We start from the raw sequence: 25,722 nt of genomic DNA, 5'->3' as shown, positions 1-25,722 counted from the left end.
CCAGGTGCCCCTAAACTGGATATTTTTTTTCGAAGCTTTATCTAAATTATCGCTCCCATGTTTAAAGACAGAAAAGCTAGAGATATATCAAATTACTCCCCCAAAGTCATATAAGAGATTTTAAAAGTCAGGAAGAGATAACCAGGCTACCAAATGCTACTCCATCTATATGATTATACATTCTCACATATTAACAGGAATCTCTTACCACTCCACTTCGAAGCATTATTTGTAAAGTGAAAGAATGTCCGTGGGTTGCAGCAAGGTGTAAAGGAGTGCATCCACCATCATCTTGAGTTGCCAGATTTGCCCCATTGATTATGAGAGCCTTAAAATAGAGATATAAAGTTTACATAAATATATATGCTAAATCATAAATACAGATTCAGATTATTAAGCAAACAATTTATCAACCTATATTATATATGTTCTTACACAGGCAAAGTATGAGAAATTCTTAGCTAATAGTAAGAAAATTCTTGAGATCCTTTTTAACCTTGCCTAGGAGATATTTATAATATTTGATTTCACATTTGATTTGAGCATGTACATACACTTTATAATGCACACTTTTCAGGAACAGAGATTAATAATCAGCGAGTTAAATTCTTTAATGCTAAGCTAATAAACTAAAAGATAAACTTTCACTATTTCAAAAGCAGAATCTTTTATTACCCGAGTTTCAAAATAGTGTAATAGGATTCTTTATTAAAGTAACTAGCTCTAGCTCCAAATGAGGAGATCCCATCAGAATTTACAATTGCCTAGATTCTGCGTATGGGTTATGTCATATACATAGCCCACCCCTCTATATAATATACCCAGCAACTGGTTTAAAAGAACTATTAGTTAATGTTTCTTAATATTGTATTTTTTTAATGTTTGTTTATTTTTGAGAGAGAACATGAGTGAGGGAGGGGCAGAGACAGAGAGAGGGAGACAGTGGATCCAAAGCAAGCTCTGTGCTGACAGCAGACACCCCGACAGGAAGCTTGAACCCACGGACCACAAGATGTTTAACCAACTGAGCCACCCAGGAACCCCTAGTTAACATTTTCTAGTTTTACTCCCTCAGACTTTGTTTCTTTTTTAACCAGTCTGTATTTTCACCAGTATTTTAGCAAAAGAATCAGTCATAATTCCTATCAAAAGTTTTAAGAATAGTCTCCATAATTAAGAAACCAGTCTATAATCATCACAAACCATATATTGAATGCTTACTGTTTTAAAAATCACTACAAAGAATATGAAGACATGTCAACCTAAGGAATTAGGATACATGTAAAGACAAAGATCATCAACTATACAAAGAAGTCCTTGATAAGCAACAACTAACATAGTACGTACCAAAAAATACCACAAAATCTCTGAGAATGAAGAGAACAAAGGGAATGGTTTGATCTAATGCTTAGAGAAAAGAAAGTATCAAGTAAAGCTTCATTCGGCCCTGAAGTCCCTTGAAGTTACTATTATATTTGCTCTTCCATTGCCTACTTCTCAAATTAATACCTCAATGCCTCAACTACAAAGTCCCCTGTAAATTGTGTGCGATACCTAACACTGCATGGAAATACAGCAAACCTCACCCAATAGTGAGCTCTTGAAGGCCAATGGGATTTCCTTAGGTTCATCCTGTAACTGTGATACTCTGCCTAACTTCTTCCTTCATTTGCACAGCCCTAATGGACCCCCATTCTCCCATCTCCAACTTCTTCCTTTGAATTTTTAAAATATTTTTTAACATTTATTTATTTTTGAGAGAGAGAGAGAGACAGATCATGAGCAGGTGAGGGGCAGAGAGAGAGGGACACACAGATCAGAAGGAGGCTCCAAGCTCTGAGCTGCCAGCACATAGCCTGAGGCAGGGCTTGAACCTACGAACTGTGAGATCATGACCTGAGCCGAAGTTGGAGCTCAACCAACTGAGCCACCCAGGAGCCCCTGTTCCTTTGAATTCTTTACTCATTTCTCTGCTTTCCAACAGCAACATTCTTCAAAATTCAATCCTCAATCCTCTATTCTCTTCTCTATACTTTATTACTCCTGAAATCTTTGTCTCTAGCACCCTTTTCAGTTGCCTGGGCCTTCTGCACATGAATGACCTACAGGGCCTCTAAACGACATGTGCCGAATTGAATTCAGTATCTTTGCTCCCATATCTCCCCTGCCTTTCAGATTTCCATATCTGTAGTGTCATAATTATCTATCATTCTGCCTTTAAATTTAATTTTTAAAATAAATTTTGAATGAATTTAACTTTTCACTCTACTCTGTCAATGTCTGCTTTGCAAGATGTCTTCAACAATTTTCTTTCTTTCCCACTGCCACCATAAAATTTCTCCCTCTATGGGTAGTGATGACACCAAAAGTTTCTAACTGGTCTTCTTGCCTCCAAACCATCTCACCCTAGGTTATCCTGGATACATTTTGTTAAAATAATTTTCTGAAATACTGCTTTCATTACTTCATCCCTCTATTAATACCCATGTGCCTATGTACGTATGTATAAGTATGTAATATGCATATGTCTAAGAGTATATATTAGTATGCATATAAAAACTGTTTCCTATACAAATGAATCATTATTCTACTTCTAAGACATTTTACATACCTGGCTATGCAAACTTAATTCATAACAGTATATAACAACAAAATATCTACAGCTCAAACTCATACAATAGTTTATCCCCTGAACACCTACTAATTTTTCCAATTCCAGTATTTCACATAGAATTATAGATAGAGGTTACTAGAATAAAATCCAAGTTCAGGTCCTGGCTTTGTCACTTAATGTCTCTGGATCTATTTCTTTATATATAAAAAGGGGAACTCAAAAGATGGTTATATTAAATGAGGTGATGCATAGAAAACTGTAATTGACCAATGAAAAGTAATAATCATTATTTTTATTTGCTCCTGTTTGCTTACACAATTTTGTATTCCTCCAAATTCCAGTTTATGTCACTGATTATATCTAGTTACTCTAATAAGCTAGATCCTGCATATATTAATGTGTAATTCTGGCCAAAAAATACATTAAATAACAAATTTTAGACATGTCAAACTATGAAGAAGATAATCTGGGCATCTCTGTGACATCTCTTAAGACAACATATCAGATAGCCAATTACTTCAGAGATAAAAGAATGCCCAGTTTTACACCATTTGTTTAAGTTGTATTTGGTACCAAAATATCTGAGTCACAGAATTCAGTAAGTTCTTATTTAGGATAAAGAACTAAATCTCTGGATCAAACTATTAGAATAAAAGCAATAGCCCAACAAAACTATGCTAAAGTAATTAAACTTATTGATTTTTTTAAAAAGTCACTAAAGTTATTATTACCTGCATACAAGCATCTTGGCCTCTGATTGCAGCTATATGAGCTGCTGTCCAACCTCTCATGGTTACTTGTGTGATATCAGCTCCATGCCAGAGGAGCCAATGAAGACACTAAATTAAGAAAATAACCATGTTAACAAGCGATAAGGCAAAATTTTTTTACTATCTTTAGATCTTTGGTTTTTGTAGAGGTTTTTTGGTTTTGGTTTGGTTTGCTTTTGTTTTGCTTTTGGGGGGTTTTAAGTAGGCCTCACGCCTACTGCAGAGCCCAATGTGGGGCTTGAACTCATGACCCTGAGATCAAGAGTCAGATGCTCAACTACCAAGTCACCCAGGTACCCCATTAACATCTCTCGATCTTTGAAATTTAGTCTATTATCATGAAATACTACAGCCTGGAAAACATCCTAAGTAAATGAGACAGATAAGTTTAAGAAAAACAAAAGCACAAGAACAATGATATGGTAACCCCACTTGCCCTTATTGTTGGGTAACCATTAGGAAATGGTGGGAGCTATGACAAACTGGAGATCACATTCCTTGTCCATAAAATGTAAATGCTACTTAATCCCAGCCAATTGTTGCTGTAAGTGAAATGTTGATCCAAATCTTATATTGAACCAATACTGTGTAAGCCAAAAAAAAAAAAAAAAAAAAAAAAGACCCCACACATCTGTGAGTCAATTTCACTCAATGGCTGCCAACTTGCAATCTCTGTCATCGATCTTTAAAGGGGACCAAAAGCCTCTGTATCCGAACAAACATTGTTATTCTGATGTTATTCTGATGATGCTCTCTAAAAAAAGTTTTTTAAGTGGCTTATAAAAAATGGGGCAAGGGTTGGGGCACCTGAATGGCTCAGTTGGTTAAGCATCTGACTCTTGATTTCGGCTCAGGTCATGATCTCACAGTTCGTAAGTTCCAGTCCTGTGTCAGGCTCTGTGCTGATGGTGTGGAACCTGCTTGGAAATCTCTCTCTGCCCTTTCCTTGCTCATTCTCTCTTGCTCTTTCAAAATAAACTAAAAAAAAAAAAAAAAAAAAAAAGGAAAAAAGAAAATTGGGGCAAGGGTCAAATGCATCTTCATTTAATATTTTAATTAACAAAAGTCTCAATAGAATACAATACTAGACATCAGTGCCATATATGGCATTATTGTCTTTATATGTTCAAGTTTGGAGATTCTATTTGCAAGAAGTTTCTTTTTAAATAATTTATTGGGTGGGGGTGCCTGGCTGGCTCAGTCAGTAGAGCATGGGGCTCTTGATCTCAGAGTCATTAGTTCAAGTCCCACATTGGGTTGGAATCTACTTAAAAATTTAAAAATAATAATGAAGAATTGATTTTATCATTGGGATACAGTGTCACTTCAGTTATATCTTCATCACTTGTTGAAAGGCTTTTAACATTTAGGTATCATTTGCCTGTCACAGAGATAAATGGCCAATAAAATATGATGATAATAAAAGGCTCAACTTCACTACTAATCACAGTAAGTCATGCATTTATCAACAAATATTTATGGAGAGACTACTATATGCTATTGTCGTTCAGTTAAGGAGGATAAATCCACTGCAAACTCATGTATAAGTTTTTTATTTCTCCTAGATAAATATGTGTAAGTAGGATTGCTAGAACATAGGTAAATTTATGTTCAACTTTATAAAAAAAATGGCCAAGCTGTTTTCCAAAGTGGTTATGCCATATTACATTTCTGCTAGCAATATACAAGAGTCCCAGTTGCTCCATATTCTTGTCAATACTTGGTAGTATCTTTTTTTGTTTTTGTTTAGCCATTCTAATAGGTATGTAGTGGCATCTGCTGGTTTATTTTGCATTTCCTTAATGGCTAATGATGTTGAACATGTTGTCATGTGCTCGATTGCCATTCAATTGGTCCTCTTGAAGTGTCTATTAAAGTCATGTGCTCATTTCTTATTTGGGTTTTTTGTTTTCTTACTACCAAATTATAAGAGTCTCATATATGCTGGCTACAAGCTCTTAGATATATGATTTGCAAATATTTTCTCTTACATTTTCTTCTAAAAGTCTTATAAGATTAAGTATTACCTTTGTTTATGATCACTTTTATGTGAGGTGCCAAATATAAGTTGAAATTCATTTTATCACATATGACTGTCCCATTGAGCTATCAGCATTTAATGGAAATACTATCTGTTCTCTATTGGATTGTATTTGTATCTTTGTCAAAAAAAAATCAACTAACTAATCAATAAGACTTCAGAAGTGGCTAAGTGAGGAGCTTGGCAAATCCTCCCAAAGAAGCAATGATAAAACCAGATAAAGTTGTCAAAAAAAAAAAAAAAACCAACGAAAGTTGTCAGAAACAGCCATTTAAAGACTCTGGGAATTCATCAGAGGCACGTAACAAAATTAGAAGCATTTACTCAAGAAAATCTTCTGAATCTCAGTAACAACAAGAGCAATCTGTGGCAGAGTAGCCTGGGACTACAACTATGCCACATCATATAGAAGTTCTACCCAGCTGGACAGCTCCATTGTCTTGCTGGAGGGATTGAAAACTTCATGCCCATGCATATAGTCAAAAACAATTCCAAACCCAAGTGGCCAAAAATCTGAGAAAGCCAACATCAGAGCTCACCTGAAGTCCCAATACCACGTAAGATAAAAAACAAAAGACCACCCATAAAATTAATAGACACATCCAAGAAATGAGAGAGCTAGTGGGCCTTGCTAAGTTTCCAGTTATCCCTTGTAATCTAAAAGGTCATGCACATGCACAAAACTGCTTATTCTCAGGAAATATTGAAGAAGGTGCAAGTTGGCTAGACATCCATGGCTAAGGATAGGCCTTCCAAACACATTATTTTTTAAAAAAATTTTTTAATTAAAAAAAAAAAGTCAAGCTGACTTGTAAACTGCTTGGACTTGGAAAACATTCCTCAAACCACATACAAACTCATCAGCAAAAGACAGAAACCTTACTGGCTCAAGGTACATAAGCACAACCTCTGATCAATCACTGACCCAATAGGGACTTCTAGGAAGCCAGGGCTTAAAAAGAATAAGAATTTTTTCATGTATCTGTTGGCCACCTGGATATCTTCTTTGGAAAAGTGTCTATTCATGTCTTCTTCCCATTTCTTCACTGGGCTAGTTTTTCGAGTTTTGAGTTCGGTTTGGATACTCTTTATCCAATATGTCGTTTGCAAATATCTTCTCCCATTCCATCAGTTACCTTTTAGTTTTGTTGATTGTTTCCTTTGCAGTGCAGAACACTTTCATTTTTTCTTTTTTTCAAAAAAAATTTTAATGTTTATTTATTTTTGAGAGAGACAGAGCACAAGTTTGGGAGGGGCAGAGAGACATAGAAACACAGAATCTGAAGCAGGCTCTAGGTTCTGAGCTATCAGCACAGAACCTGACACAAGGCTCAAACTCCTGAACCACAAGATCATGACCTGAGCCAAAGTCGGGTGCCCAAACAACTGAACCACCCAGGTGCCCACAGAAGCTTTTTATCTTGATGAGGTCCCAATAGTTCATTTTTGCTTTTATTTCCCTTGCCTTTGGAGATGTGTTGCATAAGAAGTTACTGCGGCTGAGGTAAAAGAGATTTTTCTATTATCCCAAGGGTTTGATTATTTCTTTTCTTACATGTAGGTCTTTGCTCCATTTTGAGTTTATTTTTGTGTATGGTGTAAGAAAGTTGTCTAGTTTCATTCTTAGGCATGTTGCTGTCCAGTTCTCCCAGCACCATCTGGTAAAGAGACTATTTTTTTCCATTGGATACCCTTTCCTGCTTTGCCAAAGTTTAGTTGGCCATACATTTGTGGGTCCAGTTCTGCATTCTCTTTTTTAATTTTTTAAAAACATTTTTAAAATTTACTTTTGAAAGACAGAGAATGAGCAGGGGAGGGGCAGAGAAAAGGAAGAAACAGAATCCAGGCTCCAAGCTGACAGCATTGAGCCCAATGTGGGGCTTGTACTCACCAACTGTGAGATCATGATCTGAGCCCAAGTGGGACGCTTTACCAACTGAGCAACCCAGTTACCCCCATTAAAAAAAATTTTTTTTTGATGTTTATTTTTGAAGGGGGAAGGGGAGGTAGGGAGGGACAGAGAGACAGGGAGACACAGAATCTGAAGCAAGCTCCAGGCTTAGCTGTCAGTACAGAGGCCAATGCAGGGCTCAAATTCAAACTGAGATCAGGACCTGAGCTGAAATTGAACCTTTAATCGACTGAGCCACACAGGCTGCATCCTGTTTTCTATTCCCTTGATCTATGTGTCTGTTTCGGTGCCACAACCATGCTGTTTTAATGATTACAGCTTTGTAGTAGTAGTTTTAGTCTGGGGTTGTGATGCCTTCTGGTTTGGTTTTCTTTTTCAACATTACTTTGGCTATTCATGGTCTTTTAGGATTATCTGTTCTAGCTCTGAGAAGAATGCTAGTGTAATTTTGATTGGGATTGCATTGAATATGTAGAATTGCTTTTAGCAGTATTGACATTTTAACAATATTCTTCCAACCCACGAGCATGGAATGTTTTTCCATTTCTTTGCGTTATTTTCAATTTCTTTCATAAGTTTTCTATAGTTTTAAGCATACAGATCTTTTATACCTTTGGTTAGGTTTATTCCTAGATATTTTATGAAAAGATACTCAACACTGGTCATCATCAGGAAAATACAAATCAAAACCACATTGAGATAACCACCTCACACTGGTCAGAGTGACTAAAATTAACAACTTGGGAAAGAACAGATGTTGGTGAGGATGTGGAGAAAAAGCATCTTTTTTGCACTGTTGGTGGGAATGTAAATTGGTGCAGCCACTCTAGAAAACAGTGTGGAGTTTCCTTAAAAAGTTAAAAATAGAATTACCCTACAACCCAGCAATAGCACTACTAGAAATTTATCCAAAGGGTCCGGGAATGCTGAATCATAGTGGCACATGTACCCCAATGTTTATAGCAGCACTACCAATAATAGTCAAATTACGTAAAGAGCTCAAATATCCATCGATTGATGAATGGATAAAGAAGATGTGGTTTATGTATACAATGGAATACTACTTGGCAATGAGAAAGAGTGAAATCTTGCCATTTACAACATCATGGATGGAACTGGAGGGTATTATGCTAGGTGAAATAGAGAAAAACATGTATGTTTTCACTCAAATGTGGAATTTGAGAAACTTAACAGAAGACAATGGGGGAAGGGAAAGGGGAAAAGTAGTTTCAAACAGGGAGGTAAACCTTAAGAGACTGTTAAATACAGAGAACAAACTAAGGGCTGATGGGGGGACTGGGGAGCATTTATAGAGTAGGTAGAGGAAGTTAACCAAAGACTGGAAGTAATCAGAAAGGCTGAAAGTATACCAGGAAAAAGAGGAAACCCCACTCTCTTAGAAATCGTCAAAAAAAAAAAAAAAAAAAAAAAAAGACGAGGCTCCTGAGTGGCTCAGCCGGTTAAGCATTGGACTTCGGCTCAGGTCATGATCTCACGGTTTGTGGGTTCGAGCCCCGCATTGGGCTCTGTGCTGACAGCTGAGAGCTTGGAGCCTGTCTTTGGATTCTGTCTGTCTGTCTCTCTCTCTCTCTCTCTCTCTCTCTCTCTCTCTGACCATTCCCTGCTCACGCTCTCTCTCTCTCAAAATTAAATAAAACATTTTTAAAAATTAAAAAAAAAAGACAAGAAAAATAGGAAGAGGACCCCACCCTTGATGAAACTAAGATATCTGAAGCTACAAAACATACGGAAAAGCTGCCAAAGTGTAGATTCAATAGGGATATGGAGGGAAACAGAACACAGTCACCCAGGTCTACAAACTCAGAAAGAACCATCAAGGCACATACCGTCTAGGTGAAAGGAGCCACTAAAAGGCCAAATCAAACGTCCTTGTTTATAACAGTTCAAGTGGGGCACACCAAGTGGCAGAGAGATTCTCTGGACCAGATTTGGTTTTGAGAAGCAGAGAAACACAAACAAGAAATCACACAGAGAAGCCATTTTCATAGAAAACAGTCTCTGTGTGGCAGGGGTAAAAACCAAACACTTCATAGCAGACCTACTACAGCCTACATACAGGCTAGGAAATGTAGTAACTAAAGTAAGTTCTCCACCCATAATATAATCATGAGGGGAAAGTGCAGTTGGCTTTGTACACAACCCAAGAATAATTTTTGCATAAAAATATTCACAAGTACTGCCTGTATTAGCTAAAAATTGAAACCAACTAAATATCCATCAATCAAAAAATGGATAAGTTCTGATACTAATCTGAGAATACATTATTATAACACGCCTGAAAGAAACAGAGCACATAAATGCAATCACGTAGTTAAGACTCAGAAACACACTGTTGAATACAAAAAGCTGCAGGATGATACACATAGTATGATGTCATTTATATAAAATGTTATTTAAAACAATATAATCATGTAATAACATAAAATGTAGATGGAATTTTTTAAAATTTATTTTGAGGGAGAGAGAAAGGGAGAACATGCATGAGAGCAGGGGAGGGGTAAGAGGGAGAAAGAGAGAGAAAGAGACAAAATTCCAAACAAGCTCCACACTGAATGAGGCTCAATCCCATGATTCTGGGATTATGACCTGAGCCAAAATTAAAAGTTGGACGTTCAACGGACTGAGCCACAGAGGTGCCCCTACACGGGAATATGAAACACCATAATAGTTATTTCTGGAGTTGTTGGGAGAGGAATGGCACCCGAAAGGAGTGCTCAGGGACTTCAAATACATCTGTGATATTCCATTTTTTTTCGTTTTGTTTTAAATATTTATTTTTGAAGGAGACACAGAGTGTAAGCAGGGGAGGGGCAGAGAGAGAGGGAGACATGGAATCTGAAGCAGGCTCCAGGCTCTGAGCTGTCAGCACAGAGCCCAATGCAGGGCTCAAACCCAGGAACCGTGAGATGATGACCTTAACCAAAGTCAGATACTTAACCGACTGAGCCACCCAGGCACCTTGCCATTTATTTTCTAAAATTCTAAAGTAACTATAGCAAAAACGTTAAGATTTGATAAAGTATGTATTTGTATGTTATGCTCTTTAAGTTACCCTCCAGGCTTGCCTTTGGAACTCAGCCACCATGTTGTGAGACATCACATAAAAGTTCACATGGAGAGGACTTAAGGTGGCCAACCTATAGCTTGCATCTTGCACCAGACATCTGTGTGAACAAGCCTTCGGAAGATTCCAGCCTCGGTATTTCAGTCTCCTAGCTGAAGCCCCAGACATCATGAAACAGAGAGGAGCTATCCCTGAGATCCAAATTCCTGATTCACTTGAGTACAAATGGTTATTTTATGCCACTAACTTTTGGGATAATTTGTTACAAAGGCAGAGTAACCAGACCAACAAATAACACAATGAATTGAAAAGAAAAAATACTTCTGGGGCGCCCTGGGACCTAAGTCTGTTGAGCCAATTGGGCTCTTGATTTCAGCTCAGGTCGTGATCTCACAGTTGGTGGGTTTGAGCCCCGTGTAGATCCTCTCTGCCCCTCCCTGACTCACACACACTCTCTCTCTCTCATAAATAAATAAATAAATAAATAAATAAATAAACTTTTTTTTAAAAATAGGGAAAAGAAAACTATTTCAAATGCCTAGAATAAAGTCTCAGTCCTATTTGCTAAATCTTCAAAACTGCTAACAGCTGTAAACTTACTTCAGTTTAAGAATTTACACAGCTTCTTACCTCCAAACTTCCAGAATGTGCTGCCCAATGCAAAGGGGAAAATTTATGGAGAATGTCAACTTCATTAATGCTGGCTCCACGTTCTATGATTTCTGAAAGCTGCTTTACATCTCCAGCCCGTACTGCATCATGTATGTTACCAAAATGCACCTTCTTCCGGGCACCTATTGAAAAATTGCTTAAAATATATTACAAAATAAAAGCCTAAAGCAATGATTCAATAGGACAAAAGAAAGCACAAAATCACTTTGGCTTTCCAAATAATTTACTACAAAGGTATTTGTGGTTAACATCTTAATCAGACTTCCATTTCAGCTCTACTACAGAAAGAGCATTGAACTTGTCACTCGCATGGGTACAGGAAAAAAGCTGAACAAATGTTAAATCAACAACTTTTCTTGGACTCATCAGAGAACTAAGGTCTCAAGGCCAACTGCCTCCCCAGGTCTGGAGAGACACACAAATACAGAAGCACAAACAAGTTCAGCTTACCTGGAGCAGAAGCCACTGGAGCCATAAACTTCTAGAAGCACTGAAATGGCAATCGTGACAAATTGCTAGCGGCTGGGCAAGTAGTAGCCTATGAGTGAAAAATTCTTGAAGCCACAGTCTTAGAAGGCTCCCACATTTTCCTAGATATTACCCCCCACCCAGGGTAAATCCCACCAGGTTATCACTGTGAAAAGTCAAGAAGAATCACTTTGTCTTCAGCAGGGGAAGGGGGAAAGTCATGACCCTGAAATACACCCTGTGCGTTCTCTGTAACAAAGGCCTTTTCTCCTGTGATAATGACTTTATCAGAGCCTTACCTCACATAGGCCGATACATTCTATCAATATACTTTTTAAAAAAATTTTTAATGTTTATTTAGTTTTGAGAGAGACATACACGAAGTGTGAGCGGGAGAAGGATAGAGAGGGAGACACAGAATCTTAAGCGGGCTCCAGGCTCAGAGTGCTCAGCACAGAGCCTGATGTGGAGCTCGAACACATAAGCCATGAGCATAAGCATAAGCCATGAGATCATGACCTGAGCTGAAGCCGGACACTTAATCGACTGAGCCACCCAGGTGCCCCAATCAATATACTTTTCTTATCTTTCTCATATGTACTACACTAAGAAAGAAATGGCAGGTCACAATTTTTACTTCCTACACTCTAGTGGTCTTATATTTCATTATCTAACATTCCAAACATCAAGACTGCATTGTGACTGTGAAATATTTCATGTGTGGTGTAAGCCAGAAGCAATAAAGGTATCTCAGCATGAACAAACAGTTGTTGGAGGAGGAGGAGGAGAGAGTTTAATCAAAGCATTTCCTTAAAAAGGCATGATTCACCTGAACTCAAACTGTTTTCACGAGAACTCACCAACCTTTCTGCATAGATAATCTATGCAATCTTGTACTACTACTTATCCAGGTGTATGTCCTTCTCCACAATTCAAATGTTAATTTCTTTGAGGGGTGGAATTGTATCTTATGCCACCACTTAGCAAAATGCTATATATTTTACTCAAAATCCTTTATGAGCATCTACATGTGCCAGGCACTAAAATAATATGATGGCAAATGAACATGGATTTAATACATTTTCTTTCCACCAACACTTTAAAATAATATGATGGCAAATGAACATGGATTTAATACATATTCTTTCCACCAACACTTTAAAATAATATGATGGCAAATGGACATGGATTTAATACATTTTCTTTCCACTGACACTTTAAAATCTGATACCTACCCTCACCCCATTCTGAAGCCAAAGACACTGTACTCTTCTTTATAATATTCATCACACTAGTCATTGCTCAGTATTTATTTGTCCTCCTGAAAGGTAAGGAATGTGTCTGTCTTCTTCATTGATATATCTTTAGGATATAGCAAATAGTAAGCCCTCAATAAATATTTACTGGATGGTTGAATAATAAAGATTTCAATTGGGTTAGAGTCATAATACACAACCAGAAAAAAAAAAGCATCAGTGATGGCTCTATGGGGGGTGGAGGGGGACAGCATTTAAGGAGAGGATGGTAGAAAAGTAATCAAAAGGAAAGGGAGAGTCAGTAGAGTGGAAGGAAGAAAACTAGGTAAATCTAAAATCATCTCCACAGGGTCAAACGCTGCAGAGAAGCCAAGGGTCCATAAGGTTTAACAAGCGTTGATGTCTCAGGAAATCCCAGGAATACTGCAGGTGGAAAGAAAGCGAGGAAACCTGGAGGGAGGATGAGAAACCGGTGAACAGCTTTGAGACTCTCCTAAAATAGGCAAATTGAGGGAAATTAGGAGTAACAGCTGAGAAAGGAAACTACCAGAAAGGGCCAACGGTGATGTGGGTGAAGAGAGAACAGTGGCAGAGACAAGGGCAAGCGAAGCAGTGTGACTCACATGGGGTTGCAGTCTCCCTAGAGGAGATGGAGGGGCCTGAATCTGACACCCCAGGCATGGTGCGATCCCGCGCGCCTCGGGAGGCAATCGAGTCCAAGCTCCTGCTGCTACCGCGATCTTCACTTGCTGTCACCCAGGAGCCACTGCAGTGGCTACCCCCTTCGTCGTCGCTCGGACCAGGGCCGCCGTCCTCCCTGGTTCTCTCCCAGGAGCTCCCGCAGCTGGAACCCTCGTCTATACTTTCTCTCTCCCAGAAGCCACTGAGGCAGCGGCTGGCGTCTATGCTGGCGCTCACCGCAGAGGAGTCGCTGGCCGCGTAGCCGCGATCGTCACTTACTCCCTCCCAGGAATTACTGAGGCTGTGACCGCCATCGACAGTCCCTTCCTCGAAAGAGTCACTGAGGCGGCGGCTGCGGTAGTCGCTGGCCCTCTCCCCGGAGTCGCTGGTTTGGGGGCCCGGGACTTCTCTGACTCCTTCCCAAGAATCACTGAAGCGGAGGCCGCGGTCTTCTCGGACGGGTCCCTCACAGTCACTAGTTTGGTGGCTGCCGACTTCACTTAAATTTACGTCGCTGCTGCTGAAGCCGCGGTCTCTTCTTAATCTCTTCCAGGAGGTGCTGTGACAGCGGCCGCCATCTCCCCTAAGTCTTTCCCAAGAGACATTGCCCAGGTCTCCGTTGACCTTTCTCGAGTCACTGCGGGAGAAGCCGATGTATTCACTTATGCTACCCGTAGAGCCCCTGCAGAGGTGGCCGCCGCCTTCACGGATTCTTTCCCTGTCTTCACTAACTCTTTCCCTTAACTGGCCACCGCGTTGACCGTGTCGGTCGTTTGTCCTCCAAACGCGATGACCAGTGAGGCGGCCGCCGTCTTCGACTGCTACTCCCCGCAAGTCGCTCTGGCGGCGGCCGCCCTCCGCTGCTACCCTCTCCTCCGAGGTGCTTTCCAGCTTCCCAACTACAGCTAACGGGTTGTGGCCCCCGTGGAGCCGTTGCCATGGAAACGGGTAAACTTCCGGCGTGTTGCGGTCATTTCCGGTTCTTCACGACCTTGCGTCACTTCCGGGCTCCCCTCAACCTTTTTCAAGGCTTTGCCTCTAGAGAAAGCGGATGGCGGTGTGGACCGGTTTTATTGAGATTCCTCTCGGTCTCACACGCAGCCTATCTAGGCCCCGTCTCTCTAACGGCCTGGTATCGATCACGCCTTCCATGGCTCAGCGACGCAGGTTCGGGCTCCAGGACTGCAGTTTGCGTAGGTGACCTGTGTGGCGCGGGCCGGGCGGGGCCTTTCTTCGTCCTTGGCAAACCTAGTATAATTTTTCAGTGCTTGTTGGAACATTGGAGGAAATTTGTTCTTACCGTGTCATTTCACAGGTATGGGAAGACCCAAAGGAGAAGTTAGCTGCAGCCGCTTTCATTATCGAATGCTTTATTAGTGCCAGGCTCTTGGATAATTGCTTGGTACTTAATTCTCAGGATAATTTTGTAAGGTAGGTGTTATCCCTGTTTTGTAGTTCAGGCGATTCGAGGTATCAGTGATTTGCTAAAGCCAAACAGCAGGTAAGTTGTGGAGCCAGTATTAACACAGGTCAGTAGTCAAGATACTGCTCCAGGGTTCCTGACTCTGTCTCCTAGGTTCCCTTTAATGTAAAATGTTTACTTTCAACGGCTTCGCCCAAATCTTTTATTTCTGTAACCTTTTTACGGGTATTTTTCCATTCACTGTTTATTGAAAATACAGTTCAGGGGGCACCTGGCTGGCTTAGTCGGTAGAGCCCGGGACTCTTGATCTTTGAGTCTTGAGTTGGAACCCCACATTGGGTATTGAGCCTTCCAAAAAACAGAGAGAGCCGTAATGCGTGGGTTGGATTTAGTGCTAGCAGCAGAGAATACAAATATTAGAATTCTCTTTCCTTTAAGGGCATCACCCACCTCCATTACCTTTTCACTCGGTTTTTTTTCCATCCTCAGGTTTTGCTCTGTAAACACATTTGGGGCATTCCCCAGACCCTGTCATTCCTCCCTTGAAGTACAATAAATTGGCTTTAATTTCCGTAGCCTTTTATAATATTAGTAATATTAACAACTGCCATTTGCTGAGTTCATGTGACTCTAGCACTTTACTAAACACTTTATATTAGTTTTCTTTATTTAATCCTTAACCTACCAGGACAGTATTAGTCTTCCTTTTTACAGAAAGAAAGCAAGCATCAATGTTAATTGCCTGAAGATTCACAGCTTGGTATTAAGTACCTGAATTAGGTAATAGTTCCAACCTAGATCTTTGATTTTGCAGCACATACTTCTCAAAATCTCTGAATTTTCGCAGACCTTTATTAGACCACTTATACTTTATATTATAATTACTGTTTAACTGTTGATCTTCACCCCTACTCCCCAAGGACTCTGAGCTTCTGGAAGGTGGGAACTTTCTCATTATTCATCTTTGTTCCTGACATTTGGAATACTTAGTTCAAGTGGAGGGCTTAGTAACTGTGGTGTGGGTTAGTAGGCAGTTTGATCATCAGTTGATTTTCTGGTGGATGAACTGATAGGCTGAAAATAAACTTTTTCACAGTTGGGAGGGAATTTGGGATTAGTCATCCCAATCTCCTTATTTTTAGAAATAGGGCAACTGAGGTGTTTTGTTGTACCATACATATATTGCGTTACTTAGGAGCAAGATTTTATGCTAAATGATTTGGCAATAGTTTCAAACTTAATCTGTTTTATTATTTCTGTTTTACAGATGAAGAAACTGCTTACACTTGGCCAAGATCACATAAGTAGGAAGTGGGGGATTAGAACCCACTCTGACTCCAGATTAATACAGTTTGTAGTCCAAATAGGCGACATAGGCTAATGGTAAAGGTTTCATTTGTTGCTGTTTTATATGAATAAATTCACTGAAGGTCAGCACATCCTTAATGGATACACAAATGGTAGGAAGGATCAGAAAAGAAAAGAGAATCAGAAAAAATAAAGTCTCCCATAATAAACTTAAAAGGAATTAAAAATAAAAGCAGATATTAATGAAATAGAAAATAAAGTTGATAATAATAGCTGCTGTTTGAAAAGAAGAATAAATAGACCCTTAGCAAATCTAAAGAAGGAAAGGAAGACAATGTTGGAAACAAAGGGAACATATTACAAATATTAGGGACCTCCAAAGTTAGAAGTGAATTTAGCATCGCCTTATATACTAATAACCTTGAAAATTGGACAATTTTCTAGGAAAATACAGATTTCAAAACATTGGCTCAAGAGAGAAAACCTTAATAAAAGAAGCATAAAAGAATGCTCTACATACCCCTGGCAAAAGTCACCAAGAACAAAGCATAGAAAAGAATGTAGTATATCTCCCAACCTATGAAGGTAGCAGAACTGTAACAATCTAAACAAGGATACTGAAAAAATAAAAAAAAGCTCCGTGAGGCTTATGAATATACATGCAAAAAAATTAAGGAAACTATGAACCCAGCAATATATTTAGAAAGTTACATTATAACCAAGTTCAGTTATAGTCAACAATGGTCAACATTAGACATGTAATGAAAATTTTCTACATGAAGAAGAGAAACTATATAATCTTAATTGATACAGAAAATTACTGACTTTTTTAAAAATACAGTTCATATTAAGCAAGTAACTAAAGGAAGCTTGCTTAACTAGATGAGTATCACCCAGAGGTAAACACACTTAACTGTCATGGTCTAGGTTATCTTCTCTCATTCCTACAATTAAACACCTGAGAATTTGAGATCCTGTGTAGTAAGATAAGATTATGAAATTGGGAAGGAAGAAATTTTGATACATGATATTGTTTACCTGGAAAGTCTAAGACAAAAGACTTATTAAACATTGGAAGGAAGATGGTAATCTCTCAGCAACATTCAGAAAATTTTTTATACACTTGATAATCAACTTTTAAATATAAGGAACTCATTCACATTAGCAGCAACAATAGTGAAGTATTCTAGAAATCTATCAAGAAGTATGGAAAACCTACCATCAAAAAACCATAAAATTTCATTTATGGATAATACAGAAGATTAAAATGAATGGAAAGATAATGTTATGTCCCTCCATGAGGGGGCTCAGCATTGTAAAGATAGTATTGCTTCAGATTATAAAGTTGGATTTCAAGGAAAAATATTAATTTTTAGTGAAAAGATTTTAAGTGTTGGGTTCTTTTCAAGTTCATTTATTCTGAACAGAAGGCATTGAGAGAGGGAGAGAGAATCCCAAGCAGGCTCTGCACTGTCAGTGCTGAGCTCAACATGCCGTGGGATCACGACCCGTGCTGAAGGATGCTCGACTGTCTGAGCCACCCAGGCTCATTTTCAAAATGATTTTAAAATGCATCTGAAGAATGTTATATGTGAGATTAGCTAAGTATGAGAACTTAACCCAAATACACATCAGAACTGCAAAGCTAGAGTATTTAGAAAAGGGAGGTATGGGAATAGGACTGGACATTTCGATCAATGGAACCAACTAGAATCCAGAAATAATCCCACGTGTATGTTCATTATAGAGGTGGCATTTCAAATACAGGAATGTAGGCTCTTCATTTCCATATACCAAAATTTAAGAAGTTGTTATATATATCTTAGGGCTTCCTAAGCAATATGAACTCCAAAGACAGAAAGTTTTATAAACATTTAGAAGGCTACAAGGTATGCTACCATGAAATTGATATCATAGGTAGACAACGTTTATTATCAAGTCTGAGAAAGAATAACTAGAAAAGTAATGTGCAAAAAGGAATGAAAAATACCAAGAGCAAGTGCACCTGAAACTAATGTTATGTTGTATTAGTTGGCATCAATTTGAAAAAAATAAGCAAATTAAAAAGATATTCAAGCTCATGAGAAATAATGTTTTTCGCACATCACTGATTAAAACTGGAAGATGGATAATCACTATTTGGAAAAGGTTGATTAAACAAAACATCCTGCTGGTGAGAGATTAAACTGGTGTGACCCAAGGACAATTTCTAAATATACATTGCATACTTGGGTGACTTGTATATCCAGTTGTAAAATTTCAGAATAAATTACTCAGTTGTAGTAGGATAGTCATTACAACACATAGTTGTGAATAATTAGACACTTGAATATCAGTGAGTGGGTAAATTATGCTGCATTCATATGAAATGTTACACAGTCGTAGAAATGACTGCATTAACATGGAAAGAGATACAGTGGATTTTAAAGAAGGCAAAACAATACACATGCAATGTTTCTTAAAATTTTTTATAAACTATTTTTCAAGAAGATCTATATAGTTTAGTTTACAGAATGAGAAAGATGTGAAAGGAGACTTTATATTATGATTTTTTTAATTAAAAAATTTTTCCTAAGTAAAAATACAGGATAGGAAAAATGCACTGCTGAGTAAAGTACAAGAAAGTACTGTTAAGGAGTATACGGGCCAGGAGAGATTAAGAGGCTAAGAAAAACATTTGTTTTGGCAAAAAGTCATTGGGAATACTCAGGAGGCAAGATGTAAAAACCCAAGATGCACAGGATTTCAAGGTAAGTGAGGGACTGATTAAAGGAAATTTCTCACGTGAAACATTCTAGAACCCACTGAAGTGGGCATCTCAGCATGCCAGAGAGATGGAACTCTGTAAGTAGGAAGGTTATGGTTCGACTTCTCAGGTTTTCCACGGAGGGGTCTGTCTGCCTGATCCCCCATAGATCAACTCTGCATCTAGTCCCAGAGGAGGAAGTAAAGCCCATATCAGGTAACCTCTCTCTTCCGTCTAGGTACTCTTGCTTCCCAGGCATCCTTGCCCTCCCTTTGGTGCACACCTGGAAACTGAGTAGGTACTCCATGGGTGCTTTTTGGTTCTTATTTAGCTTGCTCTTTCGCACCTGCACACCAAAGTGACCCCATATAGGATTAGGAGAAAACCCTACTTCTATAGAAGTTCAGGCCTTTCTTGACAGTAACCTGACTTTCCATTTCTACCTCCAGATTACCTCTTTAGTCTGCTAAATCTTTCCACTTGCAGGCATGGTTAGATGCCTTCTTACATTTTTCTGTATATTATATATAAACCTCATACAGCATTTAATAGTTGCTTTTAGAAAAAGCCAGGAAAACAACTGGAATCTAGAATGTTCTCGTTTAGGTTAAGCTGTTACATGAAAATTTTTGAATTTGTATTATATAATTGGATCTTTCTTTTGCCAAGGCTTATTTTAGTTTCAGCTAAATAAGGTTCTATTTTAGCATTTTCCAGAACATTGAAATTCAACATTTTAAGTAAGCAAATTGTTAAAATCAGAACATTGTAAAGAAAGTATAAACAATAAAATTTGTAGGTTTTAGGAAATAAAATAATCCTTTCTCACAAACTTCGACTATAACTTTAAAAGACAATATTCTGTCTTCCCTGAGGCTTCCTTTGGCTTTCCTTGCTACATTTTCCATTGTAGATTACTTACTAGTTCTAGTTCACAGGAGGTATGTGCTGTTACTTTTCCATCTTTTGGGGCTTTAATTCAGTGTTGTTTCCTCTAGAGAAGTTATTGGATCTAGCCGTTTAGTAAAAATCAACATGGTGTTTCTTTTAATTAAGGTTTAACATGACATTATTTTCAGGTATAACTATGGAACTTCTTAAATCGTAGAGGCATCTGAATGAATGAGAATTACTAAATGAGACCCTCCAGAAATAATCTGTTCTTAATATTCAGATTCTAATGCAGTGAACTTTGGGGGCCACACATCTAAATCACTATCCAACATCCAGCTTCCTATGTCCAAGAAAAACTAGGAACCAAAGTATCCATTCCAACTGTAAATACCTGTGGTGGTTGTCCCTCTGCCACTCCAAAGCTAATTCCTTTTGTGCTGTTATCTCTTTCCAGCTCTGAGATTGGTCAGTGTCTTCATTTCTTCAACGTCTCTCCAATGAATTCCTTTTAATATACATGTTAACATCTTTTTGTCTCATTCTAACTACAATTAAATCTCTAGCTACATTTCATAAAAGAGCAGCTCTTACTATTGCATTTCCTCTCACCCACACTACCCATCGCAACTGGTGTTGGCACCCATACTTACCTGTTCTTCACTCAATTCTCAGTTGTTGCATATTTTCTTGGCTTTGTTTACTACCCATTCTTTTATTTTCTATTTATTGCCATTTTAGCATTCTGAATTTATTTTTTCAATAGGGCCTCTTTCTCACCTTCTCACCTAGGAGTCTAAATTTTGCTCCCCAAGGGCCTGTCTTGACCTTCTACCTTTGTATGGATACTCGGTACACTGGTAGGTTTGACTGTCCGCTTTCTTTTGGTTGTCATACTTTTAATTTTAAGCCTTTGATAAAAGTTATGGTCTCACCAAAGGCACAACAAAATTTTGCCAACGTTTTTGGATGCAGACCCCAGCATTTTTCCATGACAGTGTTCATGTATATTCCTGAGTTCAGCTATCCCATAATGTGCTTTTACCTCTCAAATCCAGGGGACACCTGTTTTCTGACTGAACCTCTCTGTAACAGCATTTGACAATCTCTTGTATTCACTTGATTCTTAAAAAGAAAAACATGTAGATGTTTACAATTTCTACTGGCTCCCTTGCTCACCAGTGTAACACAAACTTCTAAGCATGACAAGACTTCATAATTTTCAAAGTTGTTGGGTTTTAACCACATAAAAAACTTGAAAACACATGTTTTCAAGATTTTGTTTGCTGTCCATTCTCCATAGCTACCCTTCCTGCAAATGTGGACTCCTGGTTATCCTCTGAGACTCAAATACCACCTCCTTTATAAAGTCTTCCTTAACCCACTTCCAGTTAGTTCCGTGTACCTACTTAGGGTATATTTTTGATTGCAGAAATAGTATGTAATAACAAAGCCAGGTCTACATTCTAGTTCTCCAACTTTTTGAGTGATTCAATCTATACACTGGGGACACCATCTTCTATGTAGGACTATAAATACCACAGAAAATATATGTAAAAAGTTTGCCAATGCCTACCACATAACAAGTGCTCAACAAACTGATTTTCACTATTTTGTATGCCCACCTCCGATAGATGACAGGAAAGATTAATCTTACATCTCAGAGTCCCTGGATTATATATAGCAGGTGCCATGTTCAGGTTTTAAAGAACAGAGTGATGAACAAAGACGTAAGAAAAAGAAGATATATTCTAAGGCCACTGAAGAAAAAAAGATACAAACAGAAGTTTCTTCATCATTCTATTTATTACATGTATGAATATTAACATCTCATGGTATCCATCTAATTCAGTCAAAACCAACAAAGGAAAAAGGTTAACCATGTTTCAAATGAACATTCTTACAGATTCCCCTGTAACTTAAAATAGAAATATGTTCATCTGCATTAAATCGTTTGACAAATTTGAAAAATGTCACTTAAAAAAAAAATCACCTTTAGTACTTAAATATATTTGTTAATCGCTTGATGGCATCAGTGTCCAAGTTCAATAAAAGTTGCTTCATTAGATATTTTTCAGAAATGGACATCTGGATGATTCTCTATAGCTGGAGAGATATATATGCAAAGTCCTATTTCAGTTTAAAAATTTTTTTCAAGTCTGGCTTTTCTACTTGAGAAAAATCCTGCAGTGCTCTCTCACCACCCTCGTTTGAAGAATAAAACTAACCAGAATTTGCTTCTTTAATCATGGGAAGCTACTACAAAAAAAATCTTTTATGTTGAGGTTGCTGTTTAATTCCATTTTCACCCAATAAAAAGTTCAGAAACACTGTCTTTATTTGATGGTGTGCATAAATATTACACTCCATGGATAGCAAAAATATTTTTTATTTATAATTTACAGTTTCACAAGTGAAAATCGTACATTTTTACACATACAATTTCATTTTGTTAAATTTGCACACATCTACAGAACTTTCACACAACAAGCACCTGAAACTGTGCAGGCAGTAGGAAATGCAAATACTAAAATGTATTTATTAGCCAAATGATAGCTGAAGGCCCTGCCTCAGCTAGACAATTTATATAGATCTATGTCTATATATACATAAAAAATTCTTCACCTTCTAGATCCAACAGCAGCTTTTTTAAAAAAGAAAAACATACCTTTCTCATTTTATTTAAACTGACTCGACTGTATCATTTTCTGTTTTAATTTCAGTGGGTGTTTCTATGCTTTCCTCTGTACAAGCTGGTGGGGTATCAATTTGTTCTTCCTTAACTTTGGGACTTTCACAGGGTTCTTGCAATTCATTTTTGACAATGTTCAGCATAATGTTCAAAGGATTTTCAACTGGTGTCTTGCTGGGAGATGGCGTACAATCAAATGAAGATGTCTACAAAATGAAAAAGTCCTGTGAGTTCTAATTCAAGTTCAAAAGTACCACATTAGTTTTATAAGACCCTTGTATGGACAAAGAAACATACACATACCAAATAAATAATACCAGCTTCCCCATACAATATGTCATAAAAGTAGCCAAATAAATATACTAAGCATTTAATACATACTCAGCAGTGATCTGAGCTAAAAAAAAGCAGTATACACTGTCAAACCAAAATATGCTGATTAGACTATACTTAACCCCACAGAGACAAGAACGTACATATACTCTGGAATTGTGACTATCCTAATTTCAAATAGTCTGACCTGACAAGCCCATGAAATATCCTAGAAAGTTTACTCTTCTGATGAGCTAAATGTATCTTCCAAACTGCCTTCTTTTTTTGGGGGGGGAAGGAGAAATAGGGGAGGGGCAAAGAGAAGGAGAGAGAAAATCCCAGACTCTACACTGTTAGCATAGAGACTGACATGGGGCTCAAACCCATGAACCACAAGATCATGACCTGAGCCAAAATCGAGTCAGATGCTTAACTGACTGAGCCACACAGGAGCCCCTCAAACTCCCTCATGAACCAGTTGGTATGTTTATTGAAAGCTGTTCACATCATGATCCTTCTCATCTTCAGTTTCCCTCACATTTCTCTAGGCTACTGCTTTACTGCTTTAGTAAAAGACATCAAGACTCCAGTGAATAGAATCCAAGGAATATGAAAATTGATCCTATCGGGGCGCCTGGGTGGCTCAGTCGGTTGAACCTCCAACTTGGGCTCAGGTCATGATCTCACGTTCGTGGGTTCGAGCCCCGCGTCAGGCTCTGTGCTGACAGCTAGTTTAGAGCCTGGAGCCTGCTTCCGGTTCTGTGTCTCCTCCTCTCTCTGCCCCTCCCCCTCTCATGCTCTGTCTCTCTCTATATCAAAAGTAAATAAAACATTAAAAAAAATTTGATCCTATCAATCTAGCACCAATATTTAGTGAACAACCTAAATGGTACATCAAAATATAAAACAGCTCAATAAAGTTGAATATTGCTCTGATGCAAAAAAATAACTGAAAATAAAATTAATGTACAGGAGAACAGTAACCAAAAAGAACTTACATTTTGATAATCCTCATAACATGATGGATGATAAATCTGAAGCAAAAAGAAAAACAGTAAGTAGGTATTCACATATATATTCATTTCTAATGGACTATTCTGATAGGATTTTCTTTTTTAATTTACACCAGAAAGAAGCTATCCTGAAAAGGGGGCAAAAATCACCTGGTTCACAAATGTGGATAAAACAGAAATTTCATCCCAGTTTCTTCTTAATCTTGCTTTATTTATACATAAAGTAGATAATAAGGTATAATAAGGTATATTAAGACAGAGTTTTTTATGATGAATTATATATACAAAATAAAATGATGTGATTTAGGCAAAAAGATGACTGACTAGATTCAGAAGACCTAATCTGGGTTGATCATTAACTAATTATGCAACCTCTTATATAAAATGAGTATAGAACCAGTTGGTTACTAAGATAACTTCCAACTCAAACACTCTATAACGAATTATAAAAAGCAAAAACAATTTTCCTTCCAAGTGATGAGTTAGCCCCTACAAAAAATCTAATCTTAACACTTAGAAAGAACTGAAAATTACCTTTCCGTCTACTCTAATAGCATTTTTTAAATGCCATTCTTCCTCTTCTTCATCCCAGTATTGTTCAAATTGTTCTTGACAGATTTCACAACTCTAAAATAGAATCATAAAAATGAAATTTACAGAACACATTACCTTAGGTAAAAATACAAACATTTTATTAAAAGAAAGAAAATTTAAGAGTTATCTGAAAGTTCAGAATATAAATACAAAATAAGTCCTAAGGATTTTGCACTCTCCCATGCAATAATAGTTAACATTATTTCGCTGCTGTTGGTCACTGATAGGGAAGTCAGGGGCATGACCAGAGGTAGAAAATTTAATATTCTTTTCTTACCTCAACTGCTCCAGCTGGTCCAGCAGGTACACTTTGGAACTCCTTTTCTTTAGCAGCCTCCTGAGTTTTGAGCACGACTTCTTCATGCACCTTTTCAAAAAACTGGCTCTTTGCCCGTTCTTCCAAATCAGCTATTTCCTCAAATTCTATCCAATCCTTAAAAGGAGTTGATTTAAAAAGAATATTTTCATTTGTTTCTAAACTTCTGCTTATCTTCAATATAATACCATTGAAAGAAAAGGGTACACTTGCCGACAATATGCTGCTTATTATTTAAAATTATACCTTCTCTATGAACCCCATAAGAGACAATGTAAAGCAACTACTGAACAATTAAGATCTTAATGTTCATTTTCCATTACATCTAGAATTACAACTACTAATTTAAACAAAATAAATCTCACATATGAGTTTTTACATAAAGAAGTAATGTTATAGGAATTCTAGAGCTAGTAGAAACTTATGCTCTACTCTTCTCTCAACAAAAAGTAAATACATATTCTTCAAATTTATTTTTAAAACCTAGGGATCAAATTCCATTCAGAAAATTGGTGAGATAGCTCCCAGCAATTATTTAAACACTAACACTTTTTCAAATGAAATGATTTAAACGTTACAAGACAGTTTGGAGGTATATTGATTACTTACTGTTAAACTGTAGTACCAACGTCTGTGAGTAACTTTTCTGCTAACATCCTTTTCAGTTCTATTTTGCCGATAATGCCAGTCCAAGTGGTCTGCATATACATCTGTCTGTGATGTTGTAAACCTCATTCCACAAGAGTAGCACTGAATACCAGTGTACAGTCGATTTATAACACTATCATAACGTCTATTTTGAAAAACACAGAAATCATCTTCAGTTCTGATAATGTGGCAAAATGGCCAAAAGCTGGCTGAAACAATACCCAAAGATAAATATTGTTCTCTAATATCATTGAGAGGGTCATTGACCCTCTTTTACTTC

The 25,722-nt window shown here is 37.7% G+C and overlaps 3 protein-coding genes and 1 long non-coding RNA gene across 8 annotated transcripts in view; 1 reads left to right on the top strand and 3 right to left on the bottom strand.

Annotated features, from left to right (window-relative positions):
• ANKRD42 (ankyrin repeat domain 42) overlaps window positions 1–11,616 on the bottom strand; it is a 56,263-nt gene extending 44,647 nt beyond the window's left edge. The window contains exons 1-4 of the mRNA XM_029956912.1: window positions 11,545–11,616; window positions 11,053–11,216; window positions 3,346–3,453; window positions 209–328 (exon numbers count right to left, since the gene is read on the bottom strand). Coding sequence (XP_029812772.1) covers window positions 209–328; window positions 3,346–3,453; window positions 11,053–11,216; window positions 11,545–11,569 — 417 coding nt within the window. The 5' untranslated portion in view covers window positions 11,570–11,616. The remainder of the gene's footprint in view (window positions 1–208; window positions 329–3,345; window positions 3,454–11,052; window positions 11,217–11,544) is intronic.
• A 1,158-nt stretch (window positions 11,617–12,774) lies between these two features.
• LOC115272620 lies at window positions 12,775–14,459 on the bottom strand (the record flags this gene model as incomplete). The annotated part of the gene is made up of 2 exons (XM_029915641.1): window positions 12,775–12,883; window positions 13,442–14,459. Coding segments are annotated over 2 exons (1,020 nt in total), but the record flags the coding sequence as incomplete, so codon positions are not given.
• A 76-nt stretch (window positions 14,460–14,535) lies between these two features.
• Window positions 14,536–25,722, top strand: part of LOC115305971 — a 12,399-nt gene continuing 1,212 nt past the window's right edge. The window contains exons 1-3 of one of the 2 annotated variants that reach the window (XR_003915114.1): window positions 14,536–14,692; window positions 14,815–14,930; window positions 16,190–16,305. This is a non-coding gene — a long non-coding RNA (uncharacterized LOC115305971). Of the gene's footprint in view, window positions 14,693–14,814; window positions 14,931–16,189; window positions 16,453–25,722 lie in introns of those variants that run through there. The other variant, XR_003915113.1, reaches the window with a different exon arrangement.
• PCF11 (PCF11 cleavage and polyadenylation factor subunit) overlaps window positions 21,655–25,722 on the bottom strand; it is a 23,902-nt gene continuing 19,834 nt past the window's right edge. For all 4 annotated transcript variants that reach the window (XM_029956104.1, XM_029956103.1, XM_029956106.1 and 1 more), the window contains exons 12-16: window positions 25,404–25,587; window positions 24,756–24,911; window positions 24,419–24,511; window positions 23,870–23,905; window positions 21,655–22,765 (exon numbers count right to left, since the gene is read on the bottom strand). In XM_029956104.1, the coding sequence (XP_029811964.1) occupies window positions 22,550–22,765; window positions 23,870–23,905; window positions 24,419–24,511; window positions 24,756–24,911; window positions 25,404–25,587 (685 nt within the window). In that variant the 3' untranslated portion in view covers window positions 21,655–22,549. The remainder of the gene's footprint in view (window positions 22,766–23,869; window positions 23,906–24,418; window positions 24,512–24,755; window positions 24,912–25,403; window positions 25,588–25,722) is intronic.

The sequence above is a fragment of the Suricata suricatta genome, chromosome 11 (genome assembly GCF_006229205.1).
Source record: "Suricata suricatta isolate VVHF042 chromosome 11, meerkat_22Aug2017_6uvM2_HiC, whole genome shotgun sequence".
NCBI lineage: Eukaryota > Metazoa > Chordata > Mammalia > Carnivora > Herpestidae > Suricata > Suricata suricatta.
The sequence above is the reverse complement of the archived record's forward strand: the minus strand, read 5'-3'. Positions and strand labels throughout refer to the sequence as shown.